Here is a 19024-nt window from a genome sequence, read left to right as displayed (position 1 = left end):
TTCTTTAGGTAGTGAAGAATTATGAATTCTTCCTCGACATCTTATAATCTTTTCTGAGTCGAGATAAAGTCCTAAAGAATTAATCATGGCAGGTTTCTTTGGGGATTTATCTTGTGTTTCTAGAAATTTATATTCTGCAGAGAAAACATCTTTCTGTATTAGTTTCACCCAGTATTTAATGGGTTCAAGACATTCATAATCAGGTTTAATTCCTTTAATGAATTTAAAGACAAGAGCTGTAACTCTTAAGAGTTTACCCAAAGATGAGTAATTAGATCCATCAATGACTATTTCTGTTGTGTCTGCAGTATTTACACAACTTATTTCTGCTGTGTTCAAGCAGACTGTTTCTTCTGGCATAATGTGAGCTTTTTGCTGAGGCCAGTTATTTCCATTAGAGAGCCAGTTTGGTCCGTGGATCCATAATTTATTATCCACAAATTTCTTGAGTGGGACACCACGTGACAACATGTCAGCTGGATTCTCTTGGGTAGAGACATGGAGAAAGAGATAATCTCTCTGCATCTCTTTTATTTCTGCTACTCTGTTCTGTACATAGACCAACTTACTCTTATTATTTCTTAACCACTGGAGAACTGCTTCATTATCACTCCAGATCACGGTTTTTTCAATAGTGAGATGATCAAGTACTTTGTTGAGATAGACAGCTAATTTTGTACCTACATAGAGTGCTGTCAGTTCCAATTGTGGTACTGTTCTGACCTTCAAGGGTGCTACCCTGGCCTTTGAAGTAATTAGTGTACTTCCTTCAGCATTACTCATGTAAGCTACAGCGCCATAACCTCTGGTTGACGCATCACAGAACACATGTAATGTGTACTTGTTTCCCTCTTGACCTATTGTCTGGGAAATTTTATTTGATGAAGTTGTTTAAACTCCCTGGATATTTCATCCCATGCTTGACTCATTTCTAGAGGCAAGTTCTCATCCCATCCAATTTTGAGTTTCCATGCATCTTGCATAAGCACTTTACCTTTTATGGTAATTGGTGAGACGAGTCCTAGAGGATCAAAACATTGTGATACCTCTGACAGTAAACTACGTTTAGTGAGTGTACTGCATGATTTATTGTTTATCCTTTTGAGACTCAAAGTATCTTCCTGTGTGTTCCAATTAAGTCCCAGCATATTGTTGCAATCAGGAATTTCAGTTTCAGGGAAATCTTCTTTGATAAGTTCCCTTAATTGCTTTGAATTTGTATTCCACATCCTTAGAGGCATATTTGCTTCTTTCATCTCCTTGTTAGCTTCTCTGTATAAGGATTTCAAATCCTCCTCTTTATTCACAGTACCTTGAAGATTGTCCACATAGAAACTTTTCTTTAAGATTTCTTTGAAGGGACTTTCAGATTTCTTCAAATGTGTATTTAGAGTAGCTTCTAGTAAGAATGGAGAGGATGTTGCACCAAATAATACTGATTTAAAACGATAAGTTTTCACAGGACTTTGAGGATCATGTGGATTTTCAGGCCACAAGAATCGAGTATAATCTCTATCTATTTCTTGTAGTCCTACTCTTAAGAAAGCCTTGGAAATATCAGCCGTGTAGGCATATGGGTTTGTGCGAAATTTCATAAGCACGTCTCCAAGCTTCTCAGTTAGTGAGGGTCCGGTCATCAGACAGTCATTAAGACTTGCTACATCTTTATTTGCACGTGCGCTGCAATTATATACAACACATAGTGGAGTGGTTTCAGAATCTTTTCTGACTCCATGGTGCGGGAGATAATGAGCGTTTGTCTTCAACTTATCTTCGACTATTTCCTCAATGAATTTATTGTCCAACTGTTCTTGTATGATATTATCATAGACAGTCAGTAGCTCTGGATTCTTCCTGAGCTCATGTATTTGTGCTTTCATCTGTCCGAAAGCCATGCGATAATTGCTAGGCAGATGTGGTGGATTTAATTTCCATGGTAACCTAACCCAATACTGTCCATCTTTATATTTGACAGTGTCCAAATATTGGTTATAAGTCTGAGACTCTTGTGGGCTTGGTTTATTTACATCAATACCTATCGCATCTAAATCCCACAACTTATCAACTGGTTCATTCATTTCTTCCAGTAATGATAATTTTTGCTGTGGTACATGATCAGCGGTTATTCTCGTAACTAGTACATTTTCCACTGAATCAATATCAGCTTCTTTCCCACTTTGAGAGGGAATGGGACCACATATCATGTGGCCTCCTGCTGTTTTCAGCAAGTGAACATCATGTTTACTTACTATATTTTGCACAAAACAGTGATAATAATCACTTCCAATGATTAAATCAATTGGACTAATTGTGTCCGTCTGTATGTCAGGACAGGCTAACTTGACCTTAGCTGCTTTCAGTGCTGCAACTGTTTCTTTTAATCCCTGGATCTACACAGACTTAGGCAAATCATCTACTACCACAGCTTCTACTGTCTTTTTCCTGTTTCCTAGACCAACAGTGATTTTGGCTAGGTCATATGTCTGTTTACCAGAATTATGGAAAAAACCAGCTATATCTAACTGTATTTTGGCATAGGGTTGTTTATTCAGTTTCTGCAACACTGATCTTCTTATGAAGGACCTTTGTGAGCCTTGATCAAATAGTGTTAGCACATTGGTTTTGTGTAATTTATTAGATAACTCAACTCGAGCTATCGGGAGAGCAGTTGCTTTAAACTTATCTCTCACATTTAATGCTGTTGCTTGTTGACTTCCTGATTCTGTGGAAGTCTGCTGCTGTTCAGCAAAGGTATTTGGGCATAATGCATTTAAAACACTTCTTCAGTGAGCATTTTCCTCCCTTGTGTTCACCTAAACACTTGATGCACCTTTTCAGCTGATGAACACGTTGTTTACGTGCCTCCATTGATGTGTATTGACTACAATACTGTGCCCAATGTGTTCCATCACAAAGTACACATTTTGGAGTACGTTTATGTGTGACAGTTTGTTTACTGTCTGTTGTATTCACAGCTTGATAAATGCCTATATGGGATTTCCCATTATGTGGTTTAGTGGGAGTAGGTATACTCTTTTTATACTGAGTTGAAGGTTTATTATCCACTGGATTTGTGGATTTTTCATCTTGTCTCGTTGCTTGCATGCATGAAACTATTGTTTGTAAACCATTGCTAATTTCTTCACAAGTGAAATAGCGTTTATTGAACATAATATTTAATCGTTCAATAGTCTGTGGTGACAGCTTATCCTGTACAATACCACTGATAAACCAATCACATTGTCTTAGGTCATATTTAGCACCTAGAGATATGAGACTATTGTCTAATGTAATTCTAAATGCCTGTAAGTCTGAATAACAATGTTTGGGTGGCTTCAAGCTTGATATTAAGACTGCATGTCTAACTCTAGCCTTGTCATCATCAAAGTAATTGTCTGCTAAGACACGTAAGGCTATTTGATAATTACCTTTAACCACCGGAAATGACTTAATCAGTTCATAGGGTTCTCCCTTCACAAGACATTTAAGGTAATTGAACTTAGCAATCTCATCTATGTCAGTTCGTGAATTTACTATGGATTGAAACCCACTAATGAATTCTTCATAATTATGACCTTGGAAAATAGGTAATGACAATGTAGGTAAGCTTGGTAATGGGACACTTGTTGTTGTTACAGGTGTAACAGGTGTTTGACCACTACTTACAGTAGGTCTCTGTGACAGAGTTTTACGGCAGATAGCCTGTACTCCTGTCCACCTTAATTGTTGATCACTAAAAGTATCCAAAACATTTTTAATTTCATCATCAGATGGATCTGATTCAAGAAATTTATTTTCATAATGTGTATAGTCTGAATTAATTATTTCCAGACGTTGTGTAAATAATTCAAACTTGACCTCAAGATCATCAAAATCTATGTTTGTATCTTGAGTTAATCCTAGACAGACTGAAATTAGATTTTCTAATTGTGTAATCTTAGTCTGTAAAGACTGAAACTGAGTTTTCAAACAAGCCATTTTAATGGTATACTGAAAATTCTAGCACCACACTTAGAGTGTTTAAAAAACACTGTACTGCTATAGACAGCTGAGTTTTTGTTATGCTTAAGTCAGCAATAATCGAGTCAGACACTACTGACCCACTAAGCTTAACCTCAGGGTTAATGACCATGAGGGTACAGGGTACATGTGGCTGATGTTTACGGCTTAGAGTTTGCTGTGTCAGCCTGACCATGATGATTAATCGTAAATAACGTTATACACTTCATTCACTATACACTATAAATGTCACTGTATAACTGTAATCACACGTGAATATTACTTACACATATATAAATTTCACTGTTAATATATATTTGAAAGTTTACACTTTATATATAAGTTCCTTTAATATAACAGGTAAATCTATAAGAAACAAACTTTAACACAATCTTGTCTCTTAATTTCTGTCTATAAACATTATAAACACTATGTGTATATACACTCTCAGACAAACAACATCACTCGGTGGTGTTGTTCTTAAGTCAGCAATTTCTCGAGATTGGAGCAGTGGGTGCAGGATGTGGGTGAGTCACCCAGCTCCCGTTTTCTTTGGGTGTCCGCTGGGTGAGCGCCCGTTTTCCTTTGGGTGAACGCTGGGTGAGCGCCCGTTTTCTTTTGGCTGCCCATTCTCTGTGATTGAGTCTGGAGGGACTCATTTATACTGATTTATATTGTAAAACGCTAGTTTTACAGCTTTTTTCGAAGGACCTTGGCTCATAGGTTATTTGTACACTGTAGTGCAACATATTTGGACCACAGTGTGGTCTTTATCCGGTTCGAGCACGACCAAAGTTCTATTGAGAATTTGGCCTTACCAGCTAAGATATAATTATATAATGAACACTTAGCTGATAAATGACAGCAAATCGTCTACACAGCCGTCCCTGCAGACGAGGTCTAGATGCTGTCGAAACCATCACAACAGTGGGCTGTCAAGAGATACAAATTGTAAGTATAAATTACCCCTAGGGGGTGTTATGTCAGCATATTTCATTCGATGATGGCTGACGAATACTTACTTGTTTGGACTCAAAAGTCCACACCTTACTGCCGATTATAGGTTGATTACAAACTCCTTGTGACTCAAGAATTGCGCAATCCCCCGATCTACAAGAAATTCGTAACATACCTTGCTCTTTGTAACGTGAGCTATGGTGTTCTCAACACCTTCGACAGATATCGGTGACTTGATAGAAGCTGAAGTGTCCTTGGATGTCCACGTCTTCCATTGTCTAGGAAACGCACACTGGTACACTATGTTCAACAAGATTCGTCTTTATTGTTCACAATGTATCACAAGAGAAGCTGATCACACTTCTCTAAAGTGTTTATTGTGTTGTGTGAGACACTTTATTCACACTAACGCACAGATCAGTGTCCTTTGCTGGTTATCCTGGCGTCAGTGTCTCGTAGTAGCGTCAAAGTTAGTCTGCCCAGACGCCACAGCGCTCCATGACGTCTCTGCCCCCAGCACAAAAAAAACGCTGACCTAGTACCTTGCATCCTTGTCAACTCCTCGATGAAGCAAAGCAGAATGTTTGTTTCTTGCTGTCTTAATCATAAACAACAATGTACACTATCTTTACTATGGTAATAAAGTGGGAGCAGGATTTTCCTTAATTGTCCTGCTAAGTAAGAGATGTACTGTCTCTTATAAAAATACACGTTGTAACACCCCTGCAAGGAGCAGAGGTCATTTGACCACGCATAGCATCTGTGATCAATTACTCACTCTAGCAGTAAACAAGACGCTCGCCCCCTCTGAGTGGCCCCTCAGGGCTGAAAGGGGCTGAAGGGGGCTGAAGGGGGCTGAAGGGGGCTGATACCCCCCTCCTGGAGAAAATTTCTCCACACTAAACCTCAGTAAGTTATTCAGCTTAAGGAGTGGTGAAGGCTCTGTCCTCCGTTCGATAATCGCGCTACTCTCGCAGCGTCAAGCAGGTTAAGGGGAGAGTCAGGAACCAACAGTCTGATCAACAGTTCCGGTTGCTCATCATGAACACTAATGAACATTTCATGTGCAAGACAAATTTTCTCTTTTGCTAAATTCTGTACTGGTCCTATTGCGCGTGACACTAATTATTATTATGTTCAGAAATAAACGCCAAACCCGCAGGGACCATACAACCCTTGTGTTACTACAACCAGTCCCAGTTATCGGTATACACACATTTCCATCCCTCTTTCCCCCCTCTCACTCCTTCCATTCTGATCTCTTATATTCATTAAGTTTCTGTTAGTATCACTTTTTTTTCTTACTCCCTCTACTTTGACGTTCTTTTGTCATACGTCTACAGTCTACCCCATCAATCTACACAGTTTCTAATAAGGACACATGTGTAACACTAGATATCCTAAAAAAAAAAAAAAAATCAGGGAACGGGTGGGACATGAACCCATGGCAAGTAATTCCTAAAACTCACAGGGCAGTGTGTTAACATCTTTGCCAGCTGGCTCTACTACGATTCCTCTAAGTTGGTATATTATACAATCGTGTTATTACGATTTCGTGAGTCACTAGATATCTTTATGGACAAAACCATCAACAAAGACACGTATTGTTGCTCGTGTATGTTGCTCACCAACCTCTTGGCACTTGTATGCTAAGTTTAATATGATAATTTAAGCATCTCTTTAGAATCTTTTAATAACACTATGCCATCGACCAACAGTAACTGTGACCAACAGTAACTCCCACTAGAAACAGAATCGTTACCCTGTTGTATCTGGGAGACTCTGTTCCCCTGTTAACATATCAGACACATGTGACTCACTCATGGACACCACATGGAGAAACGCCCAGCACCATGCTGTGTGGACTTCAGGTTGCACTGTCAGTCCACCATCATTTAGTAGATTGTCTTGTTTATCATTGGGTTCACGTGATTAATTTTTGACACCTACATCACCCCATCACTTTCGCTCTGACTGACCTCCTCGCTGAAAGTTCCACATTTGACTCGGACTGTCTCTTGGACGTTTTAATGTAGGCTGATCTATTGCACCAGATTTGACTTAAATTTTACTCTTGTACTCTCCCTTACATCTAATAACCCTTACCCTTGCACACCTCTGCCCTTCACTCACTACTAGCCTTTGCACGCTCCTAATTTTGAACATCCATCTTTACAGTGCTGCATGACCCTTTCGGGTTTAGCGCTAATAAATTATTAAAATAATATGCTTCTTTAAAATTCACTAGTGTTAATTTCTTTTACAAAATTATTTGCAAACACATTTAAAACCAATGTTTCAAACAAGTTTGCAGACAGACCACGTAACGGGAGGGGATTCAACTCGCGGTGAGTCGTAAAACTCCGGACCCACGGGATCATGGTGAGGGGGGGGGGAGGGGGCAGCCTTCGTGCCTTTGTTCCATGCAAATGTTTACTAGACCTCCCCAGAGGGTTAAAAACCCAGGATACCCCACTGAAGCTACGCAGTGTGGCTGGGGTTCTTGTTACATTAGGTCCCCCCGCAGGATGCTACCCATAACGGGCATGCATTTGGTGTACTAACCTAATTGTCAGTACAGAGGTCGATCCTCTGCTCCTGGTTTCCCCGCCTCTCCTCTGACCACTACTAGATTCACTCACTCACGGCTAAGCGAACCCTGTCAGTCCTGTTATGTATGGATCCTGCCTCTACCGCATGTCGTGTACCGGGATTGTCTGGTTGTACTATTATTTTATCTATGCCTTCATGGTTAGTGAATTCTCAAACTATTTTGCATGCATGCTGTATAGTCAAGAGTACACGAGAAATTCTCCAGCTCCATTAATATACCAGTTTACCCTAATAATAACATTCTCATTGGTTTTCTCTAGCTAAAGGAAAATGCTGGGTGACTAAAGCAAATTTACCTGCATTTTCGTACACCATCGTCTGTTAAGTATATTCTTACTTTGGCTTTGGGTACATTAAAGATAAATAATTTTACAATGTTTTTTGATGGCACACAGATGTTGTGGGTGCATAAAAAAAGATATCACGTAGATTTAACCTAGGATAACCCAATAAAGTCAAACATGGAAAGACCCCAATGGTCACTTTGATTTTTCTGGGTTATCCTAGGTAATTTACACATATGTTACTATGCATAATTATTTATGTAACTGTATTATGTGTACCAGTACCTAAATAAACTTACTAATGGTAACTTTTTTCCACTTTAAATATAGCTTTCATTATTTTTATATAGTATATAATATACGTACACTGAAGCGTGCATGTCTCACTGCATGTGCTGAGACGTCACTTTAATCTCTACTTTAGGGATAAGAGTATTCCTGACTGGTGATGTATAGTTATCCCTCTGGCATTCAATAGGCTTTAAGCCCAACTAACGAACAAACGTACCCGTTGCCTGGTGGCTAAAGATCTCGTTTTACACGGCAATGGTTTGGGTTTGATTTCCAGCTAGGGTAGAAACACTGGGCGTGTTTCTTTACACCGGCTGTCTGTGTTCTCCATCAGTAAAATGGGTACCTGGGAGTTAGTCGACTGGTGAGGGTCGCATCCTGGGACAAAATTGAGCTAATTTTCCCGAAATGCTATGCATAACAAGGGGCTTTCCACATAGTAGTATGTCATTGATATCAGCTAGGCCGGTATACCTTGTACTTGTAGAAATAAGATATTATATAATTATTATTATTATTATTATTATTATTATTATTATATATATAACCATTTCTAATATCACACAGAAAACATACACTGTGAGGTATATGTCTCATTATACATATATGCTGTGAGTTGTTTTAAATCTTTCTTCAAGTTATTAAGATATTCCTCGTTGTCGGTGAAGAGGTGTCATGCAGCCGGGTGTAGTCAATAAGCTTTAAACCTCTCATTAACATCAAGACCCGCGCACTCATTTAATAATAATAATAATAATAATAATAATAATAATAATAATAATAATAATAATAATAATAATAATTTATTTACTACAAGTACATGTACAAGGTATACAGTCCTAGCTGACATCAATGACATAACTCACGAAAAGTCTGGAGTTTTGAGACTCTCTGATCGCGGGTTCTAACCCCGCCCGTGGTAAGGTTTATCAATGACATACTTCTGTATAGAAAGCCGCTTGTTATGCATAACATTTCGGGCAAATTAGGTCAGTTTTGTCCCAGGATGCGACCCACATCAGGCAACTAACACCCAGGTACCCATTTTACTGATGGGTGAATATAGACAACCGATGTAAAGAAACACGCCCAACGTTTCTACCCTCGCTGGGAAAAGAACCCAGACCATCGTCGTGTGAGGTGACAGCTTTAGCTACCAGGCTTATTTACTGCGCACACAGCTGCCATTCCGTCCACTGTTGGCGAGTAAAAAAAATAGTGACCGTTGCTCATGACCTATACAGGTTGAGCAGTTTTCATGAATATTAAAACGCCGCAAAGGGGTTTATGTCACCACCGCCATGAGACAGGCTTCTCACATGGGCCAAATAAAACAATGAGGTAATCAACGGTTGGGTTTTATTTTTTCCACATTGTCTCGGAGATAAGTAGTGAAGAAGCTCTGGAGGAACTGAAAAACCCACAAGGGTGTTGCGCACTAGAGAAAAAGGTGTTATGACCTGAACTAAAAGAAGTTTCAATACCATACTGACTCACGAAGAGATGAATTAAATACATATGTATTTTAACTCCAGTGTACGAATGTTTAGTTTGGCAAATCACTGTATAGTTTTTATACATTTATGCATAAAGTTGACCACTTATACATGTGTGTGTGTCACCCTTTCTCACTCTGTATTAATGTTGTTATATCAGTCTTTTTTCTTTTTTTTGCACACATGTATGCATCTGCATTAGAATACATGCTCATGTATCACCGGCAAACAGGATACATATCACGTTTGCCAGTGATGAGCCAATATATCTACATGCGTAGATTCACGATTCACTCGTGAGTCACGTACGAAAATCATTGGGTGAATACACCACCACCCCGTGCATGACCACCACCACCCCGTGCATGACCACCACCACCCAGTGCATGACCACCACCACCACCCCGTGCATGACCACCACCACCCAGTTCATGAACACCATCAACACATCAACGCGTATCCCCATACGATGCACACACATGCGTGCATAATATTGTACACAGAGACGCTTACAGTGACGCACCAACCAAACAATCGCCGGCTAGAACTTAAAAGTACAAATGCAAAATAAGATTTTAACCTCGTTCACTTTCGCACAACAAAGGCTTACAAAATTTAACATATAATTTTTGTAGTCTGATTACACACATGACCGCTAACGACCTCTCTAAAGTCGAATGTTTAATCTTTCTGTGGCAACAATGGATAGCTAATTCCAAACAAAGAAATATAATTGACATTGTTGATTAGTGGCCCAAACGACCCCACATGAAAGAAATGAGCAGAAAAGCATTCCCCTAAAACACCTTCAGTGAAGCTGTTTAGGTCCTTGAACCTTGATTACCTCACATACATCTAGACACTGAAATAGTAATTCAAATGAGTCCAGTCTATTTTAGCCCAATTTTAGTCTGTGTGCTGAAGACGGTCTCAGTATGTAGATGGAATTCAACAGTTTCAATTGCTGTTTTATTGTCTCCGTGTTGGTGTGTTTGTGCGAGAGAGCTAATTGTGTATCAGTTGATAAAAGGTCATTGTGAATGAAGGGAGTTGAGAACAGATGGTCACTCATGTGTCATAGAGTATGTTGAGGTGTAAAGTTGATAAATCATAAAATATGTTTACAGATCAATCTATATGTTTACAAATCAAGGTCATGTTTACAAAATCGTGGGATATATTAATAAATCAAGGAATACGTTTACAAATCAACGAATACGTTTACAAATCAAGGGATATATTTACAAATCAGATAATGTTTACAAATCAAGGAATATACTTACAAATTAAGGGATATATTTACAAATCAAGGGATATGTTCATAAATTAAAAAATGTATTTACACATCAAGGGATATGTTTACAAATCAAGGTACATTTTCTTTTGTTTTCTTTTTTACAAAATAAGAAACATGTTTACACTTAGTAAATATAACTGATATTTTCCGAATTTTTCGACTAATATTATCCACCTGAGAGGTCTCGCAAGCTGGCACAACACATACAAAGTTGGGATGAACTGCAATCAAGTGCTAATCAAACTACAAAATAAATATGGAACTTAATACAGTATAGACTCATTCTACACTACCTCATTCGTGTCTGCTATTTTAACCGAATACAGTTTCACCGGAGAATCAATTCACTATAAATCTATTTATATGTATAAACATTTGCTCAAAAGGTACTAACAAGGTAGTTTAACAATCAAGGCAGGAGAGACACAAGGGTCGGGGCAGATCAAGGATAACACACAAACTTTGGCTCACAAGGCTGAAGTTCATGTGATTTGTACCCACGAACGTGAGCTCTGTGAACACTGTTGTGCACTACGCCCGCCACCTCTATACCCCTCTACTTATAGGTTGTGTTTGATTGTATCGTATTTTTTGTCTTTAGAATCTACTGAGAACAATATAACAAAATTTCTAACGAGACAGAACATCATAGACAGGTTCCCTACTATAAATACGAAGAAAAGATGGAGATGTAAAACGTATTACGGTGGTATTGAATCATTCACAAAATTCAGAACGAAATTTGTGTTTTTTTTATATAAATAATCAACTATGATGTACATTTCTTTATACATTACAATGACAACTAAAATCAAGTAAACCTTATGTTGCTATAATGACAATATAAAACGGGAGGGAATAATATATTTGTAAAAAATCATTTTAAACCTCCTAACATGAATATTTTCATATTTTTACATGGAAGATGAAGCTACATTAATAACTATGCGAGTAGATGTATAATATATAGAGTAGGTAAGAGACTAGAGCCTCATAGAGACTGATAAGCTGGATAGTTAGAGTCTATGGGAAGGACTTAAAGAGAGATGAAGTTGATAAGGCGTTGTAATGGTGAAGGTAGAGAGGTACGTTACTCCAGCCTCTCCGTGACAGTGACTGTCTCTTCACTGTTTACCTGTACAATTTATTCTTTACGATGAAAGACATGATTGCTATTTTACACATTGTTTTTGCTTTTGTCTTTCCTTGTCATCCGCTGTGAAAGCTGCGGTCCGAACAAGAGAAGGCAGAGTATCGCGCCACGGACTCTAAATTTCCATTTGACTAATGTCTAATCAAGGTTACAAATAATAAACATAATGTCTACTACGTGCACATTAACTCTGTTTCTCTTGGTCAGATCGTCTAATTTCCCTTTGGAATGAAGGAAAATGGGAAAGACTAAACTGTGTGTAAGATCTACGAGTAGTTTGAAGGGGGTTTATTACATTATATATATATATATATATATATATATATATATATATATATATATATATATATATATATATATATTAGTATAAGAATATTTGCTTATGACAACCGCTAAAGCTGCTAAGCTGGGGTTGGACTTTTCATGCATGGTGAGGATTTAAGTTACTCTATGATGATGACTAGCTTTCTAAAGGAAATGATAATAAACACGGAAATAGAAAATAAAGTATAGCTTTCAAGACTGGCACATCAGTGTACTCAAGATCCCGGTATATTTTTTTTTTGGCACGTATAGGCGAGTCACTCGACCTGGAGAAGACACTTAGAGACGCTCAGGAAACTTTGGGTCGGGTTCAGTGATCGACCTACTTAAGTTCTTGTCTGGGTTTCAAGTTTATTTTTTTTTTACTGTCGTTTCAGCATTTTTGGTTTATTAGGATCTACTCTGAGATACTGACTATATATGACTGCTAAAGACTTACTAATCCCTACTCAGAATGAGCTTATCGAAGCAAAGGTGATAAGTAAATATAAAAACATTGGAGAATTGTTTCGGGGCAGCGCTGAGGAGCACCTGGTCTCGTCTCTTCCCCTCCACCTCCTCCTCCTCCTCCTCACCTTTCTCTACCCTAAATTAAGGTGATCCTCATAGTGTAGAAAAAGACTTTCAAGAAATATCACGAAGAATCTTTAATTACGACACACTGTATGTATTGTTTCAGTGTTTCTCATTGCTTCATCCAAATTTGAAAAAAAGCGTGTGAGAAAGAATTTCAAAGAAAAGATGAACATAACAATTAATAATTTTTAGATTTATAACAAACAGTAGCATGTTGATGAATTATCTATGCTTATATTTTCTCGTCAGCTCAGATGTTGACCATTGTGTGTCAATCTTTTTCCTTGGTCTTGCTTCAGGTGCTCCAACAACAAGGTTATCTGGACCACGACAATGCCAACAAGAAACCCGTGAACAGGACATACCCATGACCGACCCTGAGACTGCCTATCGTATGTCTGTCATTAGCTAAAATCAACCTCTAGGGCCAGTGTTCAGGTGTTAATCAAACACAAAATTACCAGTCGTTTCCATTCGCATTCAGTAAGGTATCTGATCCGCTAGTGACGCCACTGAAGAGAGTTAAGGAAGTAACTGGAGTCAGAATCTAATATGTTTGCGTGAGAGTCATGTACATTGAAGATACGACTGGGAATATCCCTCTATATTCTAAAGAATACTTCGAATGACTTCAACACACACACACACTTAAACAGAAACAGGGTAAACACATGCAGTGGGAGCTGAATGATAAATTATGTCTTTGGTAAGCTCGGAAATGTTGACAGGAAAGACGAACACATTGAAGAAGAAGCTGTCCAACTGAGCTGTAGTACTGAAGACAACAGCTTCACATGCTCAAGAGTTAAAGGATCATATATTATAGGTAAACACTATGTGAGAATCCCGACCTAAAAAGCATGTACAGCGATATTTGGCAGTCCCACCTCTACACCAGTCTCTAGAGCTTTATGTTCATGTGAAGAATACCCGGCTCTACTAATATAATTATATATATATATATATATATATATATATATATATATATATATATATATATATATATATATATATATATATATATATATATATATATATATACATACATATATACATACATATATACATGTAAAGTTGCCACGTATTTCGAAATGTATATGACTTTAGAGCAAAAGGCGCCTATTGCTGAAATTCCTAAGTAGAAGAATATACATGGGAGCTATGCCAAGGTATAGTTAAGACACTTGAAGAGTAGGTTTTGGTACTGTTGGGTAGTCAACCAACTCGAAACTACTATCTGGTATAAGAGAAGACGAAGAAAACTGACCTTTCTTGATGCAGCTGAAATATATGGCAGTTACCTCACTAATGATCTTGATTGAGGCCTTTCTATAAGTACAGCACTACACATGCTACACACTTCACTGCTGTTAACTCGCAGTGTCCTTGGTTGAGGCCTCACTGTGTACTACACTACTATACACCCGTCACTGCTCTACTCTTACTAGTGCATTTGAGACCTCACTATAAATTCTACACTTCACAAACTACACCCTTCGCTACTTTAACTAATTCTCTACCTTCTAGATGCCGCATTTGAAGGCGCTCTTTTTTTTATGCTTAGCTGAATTTTGAGTAAGAAGAAAGGCGATGCTACATCTTAAATTAAAAAAAAAGAATCACCTCATTTAACGAGTCATACAAAAACCTGAGGAAATTTTATGGATGTAGGTGCTAAACATATATCCGCATGACCTAAACTACACAAACCAAAGGGAGACGTAGCACTGTAACTTGTGTCCAATGTAAACAATGTTGTGATGAATGGTGCTGTCATCAGGTGGGACTGACAACGTCGCTATAGTATAAACCCGTAAATCCTCAGGATTCTTGCTACTTGAATGACCCGCTCGCTGCCAGCCAGCAAGCTCTTCTGGTGTCGCTTTGGTTCTGCCTCGTAAGTTAAATACTAATTGTTAGTTTGTGGATGACTTTTGACCTACTGTTTCTGTTTGGCTTTGCTCGCTGCAGCTGAAGTTTCCAACACAACTATGGAATTCTGGTGATTAGTCAATTGTTTATTAACACGTTTGAAATCATCATAAAATACGACCAGAGATATTGCTAATGGTTAGGGCGAGATCCGTATATATCGCGCAATATAAAGATTCTGATGGGCTGGAAAATTGAAATCGATGGTTGTGTGTGTGGAATGCAGTTGTAACGAGCGTCAAGAAGCCATCAATAAATCTGGCATCTTATCTAACCTTTTCTAACTTATCTTAGCATACTGTAGACTAACTTGTTCTGCTTAGGAATACTCGATGTGAGATCATCATAGTATTACTGTGATAACGTTATGAACCACATCAGCTCTAAAGAAAGTAGCGTGTATAATATATATCTTAAAATTTCTCGACTACCTTGTTTTCTATCATGTATTCTCGTTTCTGAAGGAAGTGGCTTCGATTATCTTAGCTCATCTGACACATGCAGGTGTTTGTGGTCCTACTTCGGTATGTTTAAGTTTAAGAACCAAGTAAGACCGTTTTGTTTCGCGCGATGTAGAGAAGCTACCTTCATTTGATGCCAACAGCACATTCACGTGACCTGTGCAGGTGAACCTTCACATCAATTCCTTTTCCATAGAAGTCGGCCACGCGTGTCGAACCTGCAGAACAATTTTCCACAGGGACGAGTTGCCAGCACTCATCTGGACGACTCTTAGAGTACATTTATCAACCTACATATCATCAGATATACCTTTCCCTAACCAGAACAAATTAATTGCAGCATAAAGGCCTCAATTCTTGAAATGGATCTTATGCAAGAGACAACAGCCGATTGATCACAGAGGCGTGTCTGCTCTCCAGGTGTCTCTTATTAATTCAAGAACCGTGGGTCACTAACTTGTACAGTCTCCATCAGTATGCGACCATGAAAGAATCTTTAGAGACAGAAAGGTTGACGAACATATGCAAACTTAAAAATTTCAATTTGAATATCGTCAGCGTTTATCTTAGAATAATAACGAGACACTTCCGGAGTGCAGACAGAGCAGAGTCTGAACAATCATAGTTTGAACCACTGAATGTGATGCTCCCATGATGCTTGAGAACACAACTAAAAAAAATGGATGGAGTTAACAGAGTTTATCTCCTTGCGTAACTATGGTAAAACGACTGAGTGCAAAGCAGACTTTTATTTGCATGCTACGTTTCGCTCTAAGTAGAGCTTTATCAGATCATTATCAAATCAGTAACTTGATACAGCTCTGAATGTTACTAAGTCAATGACTTAATACAGCTTTAGTAAAGTATTACTAAGTCATTAGCGATACAGCTCTTCCTAGAGCAAAACCGTCGTCTCTTAATGAAAGTTCGCTCTAAACATAGCGCTTTTTTTTACCATATTTGTGGGCAAGTCTTGCCCTTCAACACTTAACATAACTACTGCGAGGTGTAGTAACCAAACTGCACTCAACAAACTCAAGATGGATTTCTTAAGTGGAAAAAAAAATGAGATGTCACGAGGAGCCGGATGCTGTTGATCTTGCTTAGAGATTCCTTACAATCTCGGCCTTGGATTTCCTATGCTCTTGTCTCACTATATATATATGCCTCATAGGTTAAAAATCTATCAACTTAATATAGACTCTTAACCCTATAATTGATCACAAATGTGTATTGCAGAGTACTGCTGTACCTCACTTGAAGTAATATCATTCATCCCTGTAGCACATGTGTACTCTCTAATAATATCTCGGTTGAAATTTGTTAGATTAAATATTACAATTGGGACCTATACAGTACTTCTCTACGTATGTACTAAATATACTTATCAATAATGATTTGTTTCTCGTAGCCAGTGGACTGTATCTTTACAGTTTCTCAGTCGCTTGGCTGTAGCTACGTTATGTTAGCCAACTGGCCATGTCTCTAATTAAGATAAATGGCTGTATCTCTACATTATCTTAGCCAATTGGCTGTACTTCTACAATGCCTCAGCCAATTGGCTTTACCTACATTTTTTGGTCAGTTGACTGAATTTCTACATAATCTCAGCCAATTGGCTGTATCTCCACATTCTCTTACCTGAGTGCCTGTATCTCCACATTATCTCAACCGACTGGTTGCATTTCTACATGTTTTAATACATTTTTTCATTTTCCCTAAATCATCCATACTCATTCACAGGCCATTATTAGTTTGTCCTTTTTTTTAGTTTGCTACATTACACGATTCTACTTCACCAGTGTATGATGTAGTAATGTTAGAATTGTATTATAGTTGCTCTTCTCATCAGCAGTGTTCTGAGAGAACGACACATGGGACAAGAGCGAGTGGGACAAGGGCTTTGTGAAACACACACGAGAATGTAACTCACTCGTTTACTCTCCCTTTTTCTGGGGGGTTTCAGATAACATACAGTTTCTCAATGCCCCAGGAGCGTCCTTCCCTCTGTGCGATTCACTGTTTGACCATTTGCTTTCTCTTCTACATATTTTCTACCCCATTCACACTTTTTCACTAACCGGTAAGAAGAACTAATGATAGTAGACTAGTCGACGAGATTCTTAAGAGAAGGATATGCTATTATATCTTCCAGTAATACAAAGAGGATTCGCAATCACTCACACACAGTCCCTAGAAACGATCGCAGCATGAAGGACGTTCATTTTTTCTTCTTTAGGCTGGGCCCATTACTTTTTAATCTTGTTCATTTGACCTCCTCATGAAAATAACTATAATCCATTTTTATTGGTACTTTGTATGTATTATTCTACTGTATTACCGTTTTGCGATAGACTTTGTTTTGACGGTGATATTAATCTCTTTTGCGAGTAATCTTAACATGCTAGACACAATCATTCAGCTTCTTCGGTAAGGGCAAAGGCAGGGATATCCTCCCCACCGATAGACCCCGCAAGAGACTCTGGTCTCGACACTTCACCCGCCCATAACGCTGCTGCCACCTGATCTTCCTCTTCGATAGAGTCCTGGGGTGAGAGTTTGCGGCGGTGTGATCTAGGCGAGCTCTCTGCATCCAGGTGACGGTGAAGGCGACGCCCAGTATACAGACGACTGCATCTCCTACTGACCGGTTCCCATTCCAGCGGAATCTCAGTACGGCTGAATTCTTTAAATAAACGGTCCGATTTTTCATCAATGGAGTAGTCTCGCTGAAGTAAGCGATAATGAGCAGCTGGATAGCGGTGAGTGTGAAGGAATCTTGCCAAAACGGATCTCTTCCCACTGATTTCGTCGGTTGTTGTGGCATCGGCTTCCAGCGAGCCTCCAACACCAATGAATGAGCTGCCCATTGATCCTCCCAGAATAGTGTCGAGGGAGGCATGTCTCTCCCGAAGGGCTTCTCTACGCTTTTTGGCATGAGTCTTACCCCAGCGTCTCTCAAATTGCGCGACACTCTTCCGAAGTCGTTCTCTCTTGCTCTGAGGATCCCCAATGCTGTCCTGGGAGCCGAATAGAAAGTCAGGGTCTCTGTGTCTCTCACGACTGCGGTCTCGCTCCATGTCGATCTCTTGCGCTTCCAGACTATCTTCGACGAAGTGAATTTGTTTCTTGCTGAGTTTGGGCGGACGACTATTGTTGACCTCCAGACTTCTGTAGCCACTGTCAGACTTCATTTGCTGAAGACGGTGGGAGTGAGTGTCACTGGTGGAGTCCGTGGGGCAATCGGTGGTCGAATCGAAACTGGTAGTGAGGCCTTCAGGGCGACTCAGGTCAGTGGTGGAAGAACACTCAGTGTCCACTGAATCGAAGCTGTTTTCTGACGACAGCGGCGGCCTCGTAGATGCATCCAGGTGCTGTGGAGAATAGTCAATATAATTATGGATACACTTTTTTTTTTTAACCCAGGGTTTTGATCCCTGGACCTCAGCAATGCGAGTCACTCTCACTACTGGGCAATACATACATACACACACACACACACATATATATATATATATATATATATATATATATATATATATATATATATATATATAATTTGTTTGTCGTGTACTTTGGGCACATAGATTGCATCATTAGGTCATTTGAGAGACATTCGAGTTACTCAGCAGTTTGTAGTG

At 38.9% G+C, this 19024-nt stretch overlaps 1 protein-coding gene across 2 annotated transcripts in view; it reads right to left on the bottom strand.

The window, feature by feature from the left end:
- Window positions 1-14056: 14056 nt before the first annotated feature.
- Window positions 14057-19024, bottom strand: part of LOC128695126 (uro-adherence factor A) — a 305956-nt gene continuing 300988 nt past the window's right edge. For both annotated transcript variants that reach the window (XM_070084920.1, XM_070084921.1), the window contains exon 11: window positions 14057-18757. In XM_070084920.1, coding sequence (XP_069941021.1) covers window positions 17798-18757 — 960 coding nt within the window. In that variant the 3' untranslated portion in view covers window positions 14057-17797. The remainder of the gene's footprint in view (window positions 18758-19024) is intronic.

The sequence above is a fragment of the Cherax quadricarinatus genome, chromosome 14, assembly GCF_038502225.1.
Source record: "Cherax quadricarinatus isolate ZL_2023a chromosome 14, ASM3850222v1, whole genome shotgun sequence".
NCBI classification, from domain to species: domain Eukaryota; kingdom Metazoa; phylum Arthropoda; class Malacostraca; order Decapoda; family Parastacidae; genus Cherax; species Cherax quadricarinatus.
This window is presented reverse-complemented; position numbering and strand designations above follow the sequence as displayed.